The sequence below is a fragment of the Neodiprion virginianus genome, chromosome 4 (assembly GCF_021901495.1).
Source record: "Neodiprion virginianus isolate iyNeoVirg1 chromosome 4, iyNeoVirg1.1, whole genome shotgun sequence".
In the NCBI taxonomy this organism is placed as follows: domain Eukaryota; kingdom Metazoa; phylum Arthropoda; class Insecta; order Hymenoptera; family Diprionidae; genus Neodiprion; species Neodiprion virginianus.
Window position 1 is genome coordinate 16105764 of NC_060880.1, and position 16974 is coordinate 16122737.

At 38.4% G+C, this 16974-nt stretch overlaps 2 protein-coding genes across 2 annotated transcripts; both read right to left on the bottom strand.

The window, feature by feature from the left end:
• Nucleotides 1–1313: 1313 nt before the first annotated feature.
• On the bottom strand, nt 1314–8493 carry LOC124302834 (dnaJ homolog subfamily C member 21-like). The gene is made up of 2 exons (XM_046759402.1): nt 6718–8493; nt 1314–1348 (listed from the first exon to the last, which is right to left on the bottom strand). The coding sequence occupies exons 1-2, from the start codon at nt 8456–8458 to the stop codon at nt 1314–1316; spliced, it is 1776 nt and encodes a 591-aa protein (XP_046615358.1). The 5' UTR covers nt 8459–8493.
• An 843-nt stretch (nt 8494–9336) lies between these two features.
• LOC124302835 (dnaJ homolog subfamily C member 21-like) lies at nt 9337–16515 on the bottom strand. The gene is made up of 2 exons (XM_046759403.1): nt 14741–16515; nt 9337–9371 (listed from the first exon to the last, which is right to left on the bottom strand). Exons 1-2 carry the CDS (start codon nt 16479–16481, stop codon nt 9337–9339), a joined length of 1776 nt encoding a protein of 591 aa, XP_046615359.1. The 5' UTR covers nt 16482–16515.
• Nucleotides 16516–16974: the final 459 nt, after the last annotated feature.

A 16974-nucleotide genomic window follows, 5' to 3' on the forward strand; every position in this document is an offset into this window, starting at 1 on the left:
CCCAAAACCAGATACTTCATCGTCCAAATCTTCTTCTTTACAAAACTCTGATTCTTCAGCAGTCAGTTGTTCAAAAACTTTTCCATAAACCGTGTAAAATTCTTTTTCGCCATCGCCATAGCCCTCATAACAGCTCGTAGTGAAGTATTGGAACAAATCGATCGAATCATCTTTGTAATTCCCTCCTATCCCTCCTTTCAAAATAGCTTCTCGGTGATTGTCATACCAGGCTCGTTCTTGCGGATCACTTAAGACCTCCCATGCTCGTTGGACGATTTGAAATTGTTCTTTAGCATCTTCGGTATTGTCGAAATTCTTATCAGGATGGCATTTCAGTGCTAGTTTTCTGTACGCTTTTTTCAAATCGTCGTCTGACGCATCTCTCGAAACGCCGAGTACTTCGTAGTGGCACTTCATACTTTCTGGGTATTTCATATAACGATGTGAAGATATGTTGGATATTTTACTAACAACTGAAATCTCTTTTGATGAGATTGTTGAAAGCAATAAGCAGCATCACCAAGGTCGAGATATCAAAGATTTACTTTCGTATAAAGTCAATTATTCAATTTTCGGTATATATTTCGAACGTACTGTGAACTATGTCCGCAGCGTTGACTGAAGATACATCCAGCGTCGACTGAGGACACGGAAAGACTGATAGCCTCATGGGACTTTTCGTAATAGGGTGGGGGCGTTATGAGTTCATCGTCAAGCGACGCCCTCTGCATCGTGTCGTGCGCGCGCAACCCAGTCCGACAAACTGTCGTGCGCGCCCAACCCAGTCCGACAAACGATCGGTACGTAAAAACGACAAGGACTGGTGTTACCATCGTTCACAGCGTGTATTCAAATTTTGCAGAGTCGAACGACGTATCTATCCATCTATCTATCTATACTTTTCAACTATACAAGTTCATTTGAGCCAAATTCAGTAATGTTAATGCAACTCCATCAGATCGACAAAAATAATGTTATCTAAATAGATGCAAAATAAATATACACCTGGTTTCCTGTTTATAGAGTTAGAAACCTTTTCTTGATGCGAACGATAGGAGAAATAGTCGAAGAAGTTAACCAAAGGATGAAGATGTATAGTTGTTCCTTATGTAATGTGTTTACTGTGACGCTGATTTTTACTGCACCTCGGTCGCCGAGGTTATTTATCTTAACTAAACGTGAACTCAACTAAACGCAAGCGTAACGCATTCGAACTCAAACTTTCTCAAAGCTCTGAAAAAAGCTATTTGCTAATTTGAACACTCCATTTCGGCAATTTGCGACCTAGACGAGAGACGACACTGAAAAATCCGTTACCGTAACTCAACCTTGTAGAGCGGAATTCGGGCTGCAATTGAATTAAAAAACGAAAAAGACTTAACTCCAAATCGTGACTCTACTCAATATTCTCGCCAACTTAAAATTTATTCAACTCCATAACGCGCAACTCAGACTACCGTCACCAAGCAAAAGTATCGGCAAACAAATTTCGAGTACTTTTCGACAATGCAAATCCAAAACGGCTAGTCGTTATTCGGCAAGCCGTTACTCGATGACTCTAGTAATTCAGTCACGAGGATATAAGCAGCGCTTACCGTTCTACATCCACGCAACAAATTCTCTAATCCCCTCGTGATTTTTGGCGGCTCCATTGGTTCGCAAAGCTCCAAAAAGCGACTATCTCGTAATATCGCCAGAACTTGAGTGATTTACAAAATCGACGACCTGCCGCAACACGGATCTCGGTACGCAATGCCCTACGTGACGTCATACCTACAAGAATACGCAATAATCGATCCGTCATCGATTTCGTAGATTGCGCAACTCGACGCGAACCTGTCGTAGCATCGCGGCGCAGAACTTAACGTTAGATCGCAATTTCGTCATCCGCACAGCTCCATGATGGCTTGGTGGTGATCGGGGTGGTCCTCCCTCGTCGCTAGTCGGTCCTTCGCAAAGTCTACTCATATGACCTGGTTATACGAGTGGCTTTTCGTGACCCGAGAAGGTATATGAGTGAGGATTTCGTCGGGGAAGGTCACATGTGACAAAGGTGACAGGTGAAAAACCGTTGAGGTTCTTTTAGCGACGATTCGGCTGGGTCTAGCCAGCCATTATCAGGATTAAAGGACATGGCTACCATCGAGGAAGTGCTGCCATAAAATCACTTCCTCGATGGCAGCCGTATAACGAATACCCGGGCGCTTAGGAATGTCCTTTAATCCTGATAATGGCTAGCTAGGCCCAGCCGAAATGTCGCTAGAAAAACCTTGACGGTTTTTCACCTTTCAAAATTGACCTTCCCCGACGAATTTCTCACTCAATTACCCGGTTAGTTTATGACTCTGTCCGCTGACCCCCAAACACCAGATTGTTCAGAAATTTATTAACGAATGGCCCAGATTATAATTGCCCACATCCGTCCGCTTCATTATACATTTATGGCAGTGCCCGTGTTGATTATTAGGGATTTCGAGTTTGAAAATATAATACATATACCCGACAAAGTCGATACTTCATTACCCGCAATTTCTACACTTTGCCGTTAACCCCTAATAATAATATTAAGGATGTGCAGGATAGCAATTTGGCCGGATATCCGACCATACAATATCCATCAATAGCGAGTCATTTTTGAATTTTATTTCTTCAGAAAAGTGAAGTACATTATAATCAAGGTACCTTCTGTATTGAGAATCCCCATGCTGAATGGTAATTTGCGGACATCTCGTAAACTTTGACGATATTTCTTAGTCGGAATTATAGGAAACGCTCATTATATTTTAAGATGTTATTCACGACAAAATAATTATCTTCTCCTACTTTCATGAAGAAATTCATGAAACATTGTCAAAATGCACGAAGTGTCCACAAATTACCTGTCTGTACTGGAATTTTTGTTACAAGAAGATTCTCCGTATAGTGATAATGATATGACTCGCGATTCTGTCGTTCAGGACGAAAGTTGAAAGATTACCGAGCGTTGTAGTGTTGAGGAGGTGAAATTCATAGATTATTATGAATAAACGGGAATGAAAATCATTCATTGTCAATTCGGTAGAAAATTACTAGTTAAATGTTGAAAGTCCGAGAGACAGAAGTTACAGTATCAATCCAATTGTTGGAACATGCAACCCAAACGTACGTAATTAAAAAGTGACATCGATAAAAAGTCTGTGAATAAGGTTTTACCGATGTAAAGTAAATTAATAACAACTGAACGTAATTTAATGTACGTCAATCCCACGTTCCACTCAGGAAACTTTGTTGAAAAACGATGATAACTAATTACAATTATAAATTGGATATGAGAAACTATAACGACTGACTTAAAGATGGGTATTCCGGATTATTTGTAATCAAATCCTTATCAATTATATACGGATGGTTTCATGCTGAACTGTTTATCGCTCGAATGAATGCGTCAAAAGTCTTGGCAAGAAGTTTGGATACGTGCAGGCTTTGAAGTACGATATTTCTGTAAAAAAAACATAGCGGAAAAGTTGTAAGACCTTTCGGAAGCTTCAAGAGCGTTCTTCTACTTCCAACAATCCATTGGTCTTTTCTGAGACAAGATTCTGATCTATCCCAGTATTTCTACAGATTTCCGCAAACAGAATTTAAAAATTTGGCAGGCTTAGGTAGAAGAATAATTTCACGAAGCGAGGAGGGGACATTGGTGGAATGTTAATGAGTTACATAATATGTGTTAAAATTGCAAGAAACTTGTTTGAAATTCATGTAATTGTTTAGAAATCATCCAAGAAATATGCGTCGTTGATGAGTTATTGGAACAGCATCGGGTTCCCGTGGTGGGCTGATTGACCGTTTTGGGGAAATATACACAAGTCCGTTAAATTCACGAATTCACGAATGTATCGTAGATACGACCTTTTGGACACACTATTTTATTCATAATTAGATCCCAAGTAACAATAATGTGATAATCAGCCGTTGAAAATTATTCCCACTGAAGTAGTAATATTTTTCAATGCAACCGATTTGTGATATGCGTTACTGACGAATCTCTTCCTTTCTATGGCGAGTAATGAATCAACACGTATAATATGACGAAACATTTCTTTGGTGATACCTAATTGGGTCTCAAATCAGTTAATAATATTATAAGATGCAAGTTATCGTATTAGTTGCCTTTCTTTTTATTTATGTAAATACAATGATTTATTGCAATACGTATTCAACAGTAGATTCGGTTAAGTAATCTGGAAAATCAAGCGGGTATAGAAATTGTTCGTAAGAATTTTAAACAATTTCCGACAAAATAGATTCAAAAGCGAAGATGGGAGTGAATTTCTTACTGTATTCCATCATGTTGGGTCTTTTAGACGGATCACCCGTATGACAATCGTACATAATTTCTCAACATCGTTCTTTTTGTCACTTTTAGTAGCCGGTTTCGAATGAGCTTCGCGTTTTTTGCTCTTTATCAGTTGTCACGAGAGACGTGCTCATTTGTTACGCAAATATCGTGGTTTATTGTAACAACTTGATCCGAGCACCGTGTTGATTGCGGGTGACCATGATTCGACTCAAACGGTAGTTGATAATTGTTTTATCAATGTCCGTGCGCGACGCGTGTCAGCCACGGCGCTGAATGACTTGTGCTCAGAACCTTGCAGTATCAAGTTTACGCACAAAACGCGCGGTTAAATTTGAATTTACGAATTCTTGTAATACAAAAAATTCACGAAAGAAATAGTGGGAATGCTGTGCCGGATAGGCAATTGAAATAGAACTAATTTCTCCGAAAAGTCAAGCTGTCCAATGAGTAAAGATTGGAAATTTCGAATTTTACAATTCAACGACTTTACTGTGTCGACTGCGCAAGGTCAAGAGAGGGAGAAAGATGTTGGAATTGCCAAATTCTGAATTTCCAAAGGCATGCGCATCTTACGCATTTCAATTAAAAAGCGAAATTTATCAAAAAGAAAAATGTATTCACGTGGAATTCACTCCGACTAAATTAGAGAAATCCGAAGTTATTACGATTCCACATTCGTTACAGATCATCGAAGCATGAGTTTCATTGACAGTAAGTTAAATTTGCGCAGTAATAAAATTGTCATTTGAATAACTACAATACATACGTTAGTATTTGACCAGTGAAAATAAGCTCACTTGTGCTCGTTTCCACACCACCGCAAGCGGTAGAACACCCGGCGCGTTTTTTTTTTTCACGTGGTATCCCCAGTAGGCCTACTCCACGGAGAACAGTTGAAAGATCGATCTTGCGTTCTTTGAAAAATTGCAAATGACTTTTTTTTACCATGTTAATTGTGATATATTGTTGTTCCCAGTCAGTTTATTTGCAGCAGAAATCCCAGACCTTTTCAAACAAAAATACTACTTGTAAATATTTTTCTGGAAATTAGGTAAGACTGGCTGACCCCCAAACACAAGATCGTTCGGGAATTTATTATCACGTGGCCCAGATTATATACTCTTCACAGGATTGTCTTAAGGGGGTATTCTGGTTTAGAAATTCGAAAAATTCGATTTTTTTCTCGCCATATTTTCAAAGCTTAGAGTTTTAAGAATATGTCCTCAAGAGGATTTTTCAAAATTCTCATTCTTTTCAAATTTACAGCTTCATTTGTGACGCGCCGACTAAACCGGTCGGCGGTCCGGCCGGAACGAATGAACATTACACAGTAGGCAAACAATGATTAAGAAGAATCAGTTAAAAAAGGTCTTTTGTACTCGATGTTTTCTTAGAAAAAAACAAAATCTCACGTCTGAAGTGGAAAAATGGGGCAGGGATCGCTGCTTAGGAAAATGTAAGTATAACACGCCATTAAACGAATCAGACTCCGCGAAACTCGACCTCAAACTTTAAACGCGTTTTTCTCAAAACTACTATTTTCGATACGGTTGGTACGATATCCCAAGTTCTAATCAACCAATTTACTTGCAATTTAGCACGGAGCTTCTGTATATATTAGAGCATCGCGTAAAGAAGCGTGCTTGCGAAAATTTTTTTTTGTTTTACTATGTTTTAAAAATTCTGAAAGTTGAAAAAAACAGGGAAAAAACGCGACTCATTTTTCACACCGCCGCCATTTTATGAAAAATTCTTCTCCTCAAAAACCCACACGTAGTGCGATAACTACATCCTTCTTCTTTAAGAATTTAAAAAAAAAATTTGTTTCAGATCACTGGAAGGACTAGAATCCTGCCAACCAAGACACGCCATTTTTTTGTGAGCCCCCAATTTGCCGGCCTGCAGATTTTTCAATTTTCATTATTTTTTAACTAATTTGACCTTTTTATACTCTTAAAATATCAATAAATAACTGGTAAAAGAAAATGGATACGAAAAATATTTATTGGTTTTTTTTTTTTTTGCAGCATCCGAAAAACACCTAAAATTCGGGCGTCCAAACCAGAATAGCCCTTAAACATTTTAAAAATGATAAATTAAATTCGGCATATATGAAAAATAACCGGCCTCCATATAATAATCATACATCTCATTCTTTGGTAAATTCCGGATATGGATAAAATGACCAGTCTCCGCAAAATGATCATATAATTCATTCTTGATTAGATAGTCTACTCCACATAGAATACACAAGTGATATAAATCCAGAACGCTTTCTTCCCATGACCCTTCTCTCTTTTTTTCCTTCTTGTCCTTGCGTCTGCTCTCATCAGAGCTTAACTTCTGAATTCTTCTTGCTTCCTTTGCTCTCTTACCTTTAGATTTTTTTGTACTTTGAGTTAATAATCTGGCATCTACTTCAAAGCTCAAGTCAGTATCGTCAAAATTTACTTTGTTGCCTTTAGTAAAATTGTCAATCGTTTCTGGGACAGTGTGATATTTGTTGTCAAGAGTTGCTTCCTTTTGTTTTTGTTTCCTTCGCTGTTTCTTGGACCACCCAAAATGAGCATCTAGTTCTTGCTCATCGTCGGTTGTTTGTTCAAGAATGACTTTTTGAACATTTTTACGCTTTTTGTTCTTACTTTTGCGAGATTTTTCTCTCATATGTAACACTGGGTTGTCAAGTTCGTTCTCTTGGTCTGATATCAATTTACATTCAGGAATCAGTATATTCATGTTATCGTGTATTTTAATTACTATAAGAAAGTCTTCCGGTTCTGGGCCTGTGGCTAGTTCAACACCTTGTTTTTTCACAAGCTTATTTGTATTTTTTTCACTTGTAGAACTTGATTCACTATCCGAAATCATTTCTTCATTTGATGTACTTCGCTGGTTGCCTTTCGCATTCACATCGATATTCTCACTGCGGTTCATCAAGAGATCTCGTATTTCTCGGCTTATTGCCAATATCACACTTTTCCGGTTTCGACTTATCAAACAAATATTTTTTTTGCTACCGCATTTAAAATTCAATTCAAAGTCCGAATTGTACTTTCGAATACTGCATTCAAATTCCATATTTTCATCAGCCATGAAGGAGGCTATCATGGTTGAAACATTATCGTCGTGTTTCTTGGAATTTTCGTGATTCGTAAATGCTTTCTGTGTCTTGTATATTTTGCTGCAAGCAACGCAATACAGGGTGTTACTATCCGTATCATCGGCATCTTTAGAATCTATATTTGAAGTTAATTCCTCTCCAAACTCAGCAGCAAGATTTGCTTCAATAACCTTTAAATCTTGTTCGATATTAGAAAACTTTGACCATTCCGGCTCGGTATAACTTTCCAGTTCTTTTTGTCTCTGGATCAGTTGTTGCCTTCTCCGTTCTTGTGTTTTTTCGGTATTTTCTTTAGCTCTTTCTGCCAGGATTTTTGCATGCGCTTTAACTCGTTTATCACGCTTGCGAACGAATGCTACAAGGTTCCGAACTTGTTCATTGCGTTCTTTTTTAGCCTTGTCTCTAATTTTCTTGTTCTCCTTTTCTGCCAATCTTAAAGCACGTCTGTTTGGGGTATCACGAATATCGTATGTATCTAGCCAAGCAAATGACCTCTTAGTCGAATAGCTTTGCCAATATGCATAAAATTTGTGAACATCGTGATATGAGCTAGTGGAATTCCCAAAACCAGATACTTCATCGTCCAAATCTTCTTCTTTACAAAACTCTGATTCTTCAGCAGTCAGTTGTTCAAAAACTTTTCCATAAACCGTGTAAAATTCTTTTTCGCCATCGCCATAGCCCTCATAACAGCTCGTAGTGAAGTATTGGAACAAATCGATCGAATCATCTTTGTAATTCCCTCCTATCCCTCCTTTCAAAATAGCTTCTCGGTGATTGTCATACCAGGCTCGTTCTTGCGGATCACTTAAGACCTCCCATGCTCGTTGGACGATTTGAAATTGTTCTTTAGCATCTTCGGTATTGTCGAAATTCTTATCAGGATGGCATTTCAGTGCTAGTTTTCTGTACGCTTTTTTCAAATCGTCGTCTGACGCATCTCTCGAAACGCCGAGTACTTCGTAGTGGCACTTCATACTTTCTGGGTATTTCATATAACGATGTGAAGATATGTTGGATATTTTACTAACAACTGAAATCTCTTTTGATGAGATTGTTGAAAGCAATAAGCAGCATCACCAAGGTCGAGATATCAAAGATTTACTTTCGTATAAAGTCAATTATTCAATTTTCGGTATATATTTCGAACGTACTGTGAACTATGTCCGCAGCGTTGACTGAAGATACATCCAGCGTCGACTGAGGACACGGAAAGACTGATAGCCTCATGGGACTTTTCGTAATAGGGTGGGGGCGTTATGAGTTCATCGTCAAGCGACGCCCTCTGCATCGTGTCGTGCGCGCGCAACCCAGTCCGACAAACTGTCGTGCGCGCCCAACCCAGTCCGACAAACGATCGGTACGTAAAAACGACAAGGACTGGTGTTACCATCGTTCACAGCGTGTATTCAAATTTTGCAGAGTCGAACGACGTATCTATCCATCTATCTATCTATACTTTTCAACTATACAAGTTCATTTGAGCCAAATTCAGTAATGTTAATGCAACTCCATCAGATCGACAAAAATAATGTTATCTAAATAGATGCAAAATAAATATACACCTGGTTTCCTGTTTATAGAGTTAGAAACCTTTTCTTGATGCGAACGATAGGAGAAATAGTCGAAGAAGTTAACCAAAGGATGAAGATGTATAGTTGTTCCTTATGTAATGTGTTTACTGTGACGCTGATTTTTACTGCACCTCGGTCGCCGAGGTTATTTATCTTAACTAAACGTGAACTCAACTAAACGCAAGCGTAACGCATTCGAACTCAAACTTTCTCAAAGCTCTGAAAAAAGCTATTTGCTAATTTGAACACTCCATTTCGGCAATTTGCGACCTAGACGAGAGACGACACTGAAAAATCCGTTACCGTAACTCAACCTTGTAGAGCGGAATTCGGGCTGCAATTGAATTAAAAAACGAAAAAGACTTAACTCCAAATCGTGACTCTACTCAATATTCTCGCCAACTTAAAATTTATTCAACTCCATAACGCGCAACTCAGACTACCGTCACCAAGCAAAAGTATCGGCAAACAAATTTCGAGTACTTTTCGACAATGCAAATCCAAAACGGCTAGTCGTTATTCGGCAAGCCGTTACTCGATGACTCTAGTAATTCAGTCACGAGGATATAAGCAGCGCTTACCGTTCTACATCCACGCAACAAATTCTCTAATCCCCTCGTGATTTTTGGCGGCTCCATTGGTTCGCAAAGCTCCAAAAAGCGACTATCTCGTAATATCGCCAGAACTTGAGTGATTTACAAAATCGACGACCTGCCGCAACACGGATCTCGGTACGCAATGCCCTACGTGACGTCATACCTACAAGAATACGCAATAATCGATCCGTCATCGATTTCGTAGATTGCGCAACTCGACGCGAACCTGTCGTAGCATCGCGGCGCAGAACTTAACGTTAGATCGCAATTTCGTCATCCGCACAGCTCCATGATGGCTTGGTGGTGATCGGGGTGGTCCTCCCTCGTCGCTAGTCGGTCCTTCGCAAAGTCTACTCATATGACCTGGTTATACGAGTGGCTTTTCGTGACCCGAGAAGGTATATGAGTGAGGATTTCGTCGGGGAAGGTCACATGTGACAAAGGTGACAGGTGAAAAACCGTTGAGGTTCTTTTAGCGACGATTCGGCTGGGTCTAGCCAGCCATTATCAGGATTAAAGGACATGGCTACCATCGAGGAAGTGCTGCCATAAAATCACTTCCTCGATGGCAGCCGTATAACGAATACCCGGGCGCTTAGGAATGTCCTTTAATCCTGATAATGGCTAGCTAGGCCCAGCCGAAATGTCGCTAGAAAAACCTTGACGGTTTTTCACCTTTCAAAATTGACCTTCCCCGACGAATTTCTCACTCAATTACCCGGTTAGTTTATGACTCTGTCCGCTGACCCCCAAACACCAGATTGTTCAGAAATTTATTAACGAATGGCCCAGATTATAATTGCCCACATCCGTCCGCTTCATTATACATTTATGGCAGTGCCCGTGTTGATTATTAGGGATTTCGAGTTTGAAAATATAATACATATACCCGACAAAGTCGATACTTCATTACCCGCAATTTCTACACTTTGCCGTTAACCCCTAATAATAATATTAAGGATGTGCAGGATAGCAATTTGGCCGGATATCCGACCATACAATATCCATCAATAGCGAGTCATTTTTGAATTTTATTTCTTCAGAAAAGTGAAGTACATTATAATCAAGGTACCTTCTGTATTGAGAATCCCCATGCTGAATGGTAATTTGCGGACATCTCGTAAACTTTGACGATATTTCTTAGTCGGAATTATAGGAAACGCTCATTATATTTTAAGATGTTATTCACGACAAAATAATTATCTTCTCCTACTTTCATGAAGAAATTCATGAAACATTGTCAAAATGCACGAAGTGTCCACAAATTACCTGTCTGTACTGGAATTTTTGTTACAAGAAGATTCTCCGTATAGTGATAATGATATGACTCGCGATTCTGTCGTTCAGGACGAAAGTTGAAAGATTACCGAGCGTTGTAGTGTTGAGGAGGTGAAATTCATAGATTATTATGAATAAACGGGAATGAAAATCATTCATTGTCAATTCGGTAGAAAATTACTAGTTAAATGTTGAAAGTCCGAGAGACAGAAGTTACAGTATCAATCCAATTGTTGGAACATGCAACCCAAACGTACGTAATTAAAAAGTGACATCGATAAAAAGTCTGTGAATAAGGTTTTACCGATGTAAAGTAAATTAATAACAACTGAACGTAATTTAATGTACGTCAATCCCACGTTCCACTCAGGAAACTTTGTTGAAAAACGATGATAACTAATTACAATTATAAATTGGATATGAGAAACTATAACGACTGACTTAAAGATGGGTATTCCGGATTATTTGTAATCAAATCCTTATCAATTATATACGGATGGTTTCATGCTGAACTGTTTATCGCTCGAATGAATGCGTCAAAAGTCTTGGCAAGAAGTTTGGATACGTGCAGGCTTTGAAGTACGATATTTCTGTAAAAAAAACATAGCGGAAAAGTTGTAAGACCTTTCGGAAGCTTCAAGAGCGTTCTTCTACTTCCAACAATCCATTGGTCTTTTCTGAGACAAGATTCTGATCTATCCCAGTATTTCTACAGATTTCCGCAAACAGAATTTAAAAATTTGGCAGGCTTAGGTAGAAGAATAATTTCACGAAGCGAGGAGGGGACATTGGTGGAATGTTAATGAGTTACATAATATGTGTTAAAATTGCAAGAAACTTGTTTGAAATTCATGTAATTGTTTAGAAATCATCCAAGAAATATGCGTCGTTGATGAGTTATTGGAACAGCATCGGGTTCCCGTGGTGGGCTGATTGACCGTTTTGGGGAAATATACACAAGTCCGTTAAATTCACGAATTCACGAATGTATCGTAGATACGACCTTTTGGACACACTATTTTATTCATAATTAGATCCCAAGTAACAATAATGTGATAATCAGCCGTTGAAAATTATTCCCACTGAAGTAGTAATATTTTTCAATGCAACCGATTTGTGATATGCGTTACTGACGAATCTCTTCCTTTCTATGGCGAGTAATGAATCAACACGTATAATATGACGAAACATTTCTTTGGTGATACCTAATTGGGTCTCAAATCAGTTAATAATATTATAAGATGCAAGTTATCGTATTAGTTGCCTTTCTTTTTATTTATGTAAATACAATGATTTATTGCAATACGTATTCAACAGTAGATTCGGTTAAGTAATCTGGAAAATCAAGCGGGTATAGAAATTGTTCGTAAGAATTTTAAACAATTTCCGACAAAATAGATTCAAAAGCGAAGATGGGAGTGAATTTCTTACTGTATTCCATCATGTTGGGTCTTTTAGACGGATCACCCGTATGACAATCGTACATAATTTCTCAACATCGTTCTTTTTGTCACTTTTAGTAGCCGGTTTCGAATGAGCTTCGCGTTTTTTGCTCTTTATCAGTTGTCACGGGAGACGTGCTCATTTGTTACGCAAATATCGTGGTTTATTGTAACAACTTGATCCGAGCACCGTGTTGATTGCGGGTGACCATGATTCGACTCAAACGGTAGTTGATAATTGTTTTATCAATGTCCGTGCGCGACGCGTGTCAGCCACGGCGCTGAATGACTTGTGCTCAGAACCTTGCAGTATCAAGTTTACGCACAAAACGCGCGGTTAAATTTGAATTTACGAATTCTTGTAATACAAAAAATTCAAGAAAGAAATAGTGGGAATGCTGTGCCGGATAGGCAATTGAAATAGAACTAATTTCTCCGAAAAGTCGAGCTGTCCAATGAGTAAAGATTGGAAATTTCGAATTTTACAATTCAACGACTTTACTGTGTCGACTGCGCAAGGTCAAGAGAGGGAGAAAGATGTTGGAATTGCCAAATTCTGAATTTCCAAAGGCATGCGCATCTTACGCATTTCAATTAAAAAGCGAAATTTATCAAAAAGAAAAATGTATTCACGTGGAATTCACTCCGACTAAATTAGAGAAATCCGAAGTTATTACGATTCCACATTCGTTACAGATCATCGAAGCATGAGTTTCATTGACAGTAAGTTAAATTTGCGCAGTAATAAAATTGTCATTTGAATAACTACAATACATACGTTAGTATTTGACCAGTGAAAATAAGCTCACTTGTGCTCGTTTCCACACCACCGCAAGCGGTAGAACACCCGGCGCGTTTTTTTTTTTCACGTGGTATCCCCAGTAGGCCTACTCCACGGAGAACAGTTGAAAGATCGATCTTGCGTTCTTTGAAAAATTGCAAATGACTTTTTTTTACCATGTTAATTGTGATATATTGTTGTTCCCAGTCAGTTTATTTGCAGCAGAAATCCCAGACCTTTTCAAACAAAAATACTACTTGTAAATATTTTTCTGGAAATTAGGTAAGACTGGCTGACCCCCAAACACAAGATCGTTCGGGAATTTATTATCACGTGGCCCAGATTATATACTCTTCACAGGATTGTCTTAAGGGGGTATTCTGGTTTAGAAATTCGAAAAATTCGATTTTTTTCTCGCCATATTTTCAAAGCTTAGAGTTTTAAGAATATGTCCTCAAGAGGATTTTTCAAAATTCTCATTCTTTTCAAATTTACAGCTTCATTTGTGACGCGCCGACTAAACCGGTCGGCGGTCCGGCCGGAACGAATGAACATTACACAGTAGGCAAACAATGATTAAGAAGAATCAGTTAAAAAAGGTCTTTTGTACTCGATGTTTTCTTAGAAAAAAACAAAATCTCACGTCTGAAGTGGAAAAATGGGGCAGGGATCGCTGCTTAGGAAAATGTAAGTATAACACGCCATTAAACGAATCAGACTCCGCGAAACTCGACCTCAAACTTTAAACGCGTTTTTCTCAAAACTACTATTTTCGATACGGTTGGTACGATATCCCAAGTTCTAATCAACCAATTTACTTGCAATTTAGCACGGAGCTTCTGTATATATTAGAGCATCGCGTAAAGAAGCGTGCTTGCGAAAATTTTTTTTTGTTTTACTATGTTTTAAAAATTCTGAAAGTTGAAAAAAACAGGGAAAAAACGCGACTCATTTTTCACACCGCCGCCATTTTATGAAAAATTCTTCTCCTCAAAAACCCACACGTAGTGCGATAACTACATCCTTCTTCTTTAAGAATTTAAAAAAAAAATTTGTTTCAGATCACTGGAAGGACTAGAATCCTGCCAACCAAGACACGCCATTTTTTTGTGAGCCCCCAATTTGCCGGCCTGCAGATTTTTCAATTTTCATTATTTTTTAACTAATTTGACCTTTTTATACTCTTAAAATATCAATAAATAACTGGTAAAAGAAAATGGATACGAAAAATATTTATTGGTTTTTTTTTTTTTTGCAGCATCCGAAAAACACCTAAAATTCGGGCGTCCAAACCAGAATAGCCCTTAAACATTTTAAAAATGATAAATTAAATTCGGCATATATGAAAAATAACCGGCCTCCATATAATAATCATACATCTCATTCTTTGGTAAATTCCGGATATGGATAAAATGACCAGTCTCCGCAAAATGATCATATAATTCATTCTTGATTAGATAGTCTACTCCACATAGAATACACAAGTGATATAAATCCAGAACGCTTTCTTCCCATGACCCTTCTCTCTTTTTTTCCTTCTTGTCCTTGCGTCTGCTCTCATCAGAGCTTAACTTCTGAATTCTTCTTGCTTCCTTTGCTCTCTTACCTTTAGATTTTTTTGTACTTTGAGTTAATAATCTGGCATCTACTTCAAAGCTCAAGTCAGTATCGTCAAAATTTACTTTGTTGCCTTTAGTAAAATTGTCAATCGTTTCTGGGACAGTGTGATATTTGTTGTCAAGAGTTGCTTCCTTTTGTTTTTGTTTCCTTCGCTGTTTCTTGGACCACCCAAAATGAGCATCTAGTTCTTGCTCATCGTCGGTTGTTTGTTCAAGAATGACTTTTTGAACATTTTTACGCTTTTTGTTCTTACTTTTGCGAGATTTTTCTCTCATATGTAACACTGGGTTGTCAAGTTCGTTCTCTTGGTCTGATATCAATTTACATTCAGGAATCAGTATATTCATGTTATCGTGTATTTTAATTACTATAAGAAAGTCTTCCGGTTCTGGGCCTGTGGCTAGTTCAACACCTTGTTTTTTCACAAGCTTATTTGTATTTTTTTCACTTGTAGAACTTGATTCACTATCCGAAATCATTTCTTCATTTGATGTACTTCGCTGGTTGCCTTTCGCATTCACATCGATATTCTCACTGCGGTTCATCAAGAGATCTCGTATTTCTCGGCTTATTGCCAATATCACACTTTTCCGGTTTCGACTTATCAAACAAATATTTTTTTTGCTACCGCATTTAAAATTCAATTCAAAGTCCGAATTGTACTTTCGAATACTGCATTCAAATTCCATATTTTCATCAGCCATGAAGGAGGCTATCATGGTTGAAACATTATCGTCGTGTTTCTTGGAATTTTCGTGATTCGTAAATGCTTTCTGTGTCTTGTATATTTTGCTGCAAGCAACGCAATACAGGGTGTTACTATCCGTATCATCGGCATCTTTAGAATCTATATTTGAAGTTAATTCCTCTCCAAACTCAGCAGCAAGATTTGCTTCAATAACCTTTAAATCTTGTTCGATATTAGAAAACTTTGACCATTCCGGCTCGGTATAACTTTCCAGTTCTTTTTGTCTCTGGATCAGTTGTTGCCTTCTCCGTTCTTGTGTTTTTTCGGTATTTTCTTTAGCTCTTTCTGCCAGGATTTTTGCATGCGCTTTAACTCGTTTATCACGCTTGCGAACGAATGCTACAAGGTTCCGAACTTGTTCATTGCGTTCTTTTTTAGCCTTGTCTCTAATTTTCTTGTTCTCCTTTTCTGCCAATCTTAAAGCACGTCTGTTTGGGGTATCACGAATATCGTATGTATCTAGCCAAGCAAATGACCTCTTAGTCGAATAGCTTTGCCAATATGCATAAAATTTGTGAACATCGTGATATGAGCTAGTGGAATTCCCAAAACCAGATACTTCATCGTCCAAATCTTCTTCTTTACAAAACTCTGATTCTTCAGCAGTCAGTTGTTCAAAAACTTTTCCATAAACCGTGTAAAATTCTTTTTCGCCATCGCCATAGCCCTCATAACAGCTCGTAGTGAAGTATTGGAACAAATCGATCGAATCATCTTTGTAATTCCCTCCTATCCCTCCTTTCAAAATAGCTTCTCGGTGATTGTCATACCAGGCTCGTTCTTGCGGATCACTTAAGACCTCCCATGCTCGTTGGACGATTTGAAATTGTTCTTTAGCATCTTCGGTATTGTCGAAATTCTTATCAGGATGGCATTTCAGTGCTAGTTTTCTGTACGCTTTTTTCAAATCGTCGTCTGACGCATCTCTCGAAACGCCGAGTACTTCGTAGTGGCACTTCATACTTTCTGGGTATTTCATATAACGATGTGAAGATATGTTGGATATTTTACTAACAACTGAAATCTCTTTTGATGAGATTGTTGAAAGCAATAAGCAGCATCACCAAGGTCGAGATATTAAAGATTTACTTTCGTATAAAGTCAATTATTCAATTTTCGGTATATATTTCGAACGTACTGTGAACTATGTCCGCAGCGTTGACTGAAGATACATCCAGCGTCGACTGAGGACACGGAAAGACTGATAGCCTCATGGGACTTTTCGTAATAGGGTGGGGGCGTTATGAGTTCATCGTCAAGCGACGCCCTCTGCATCGTGTCGTGCGCGCGCAACCCAGTCCGACAAACTGTCGTGCGCGCCCAACCCAGTCCGACAAACGATCGGTACGTAAAAACGACAAGGACTGGTGTTACCATCGTTCACAGCGTGTATTCAAATTTTGCAGAGTCGAACGACGTATCTATCCATCTATCTATCTATACTTTTCAACTATACAAGTTCATTTGAGCCA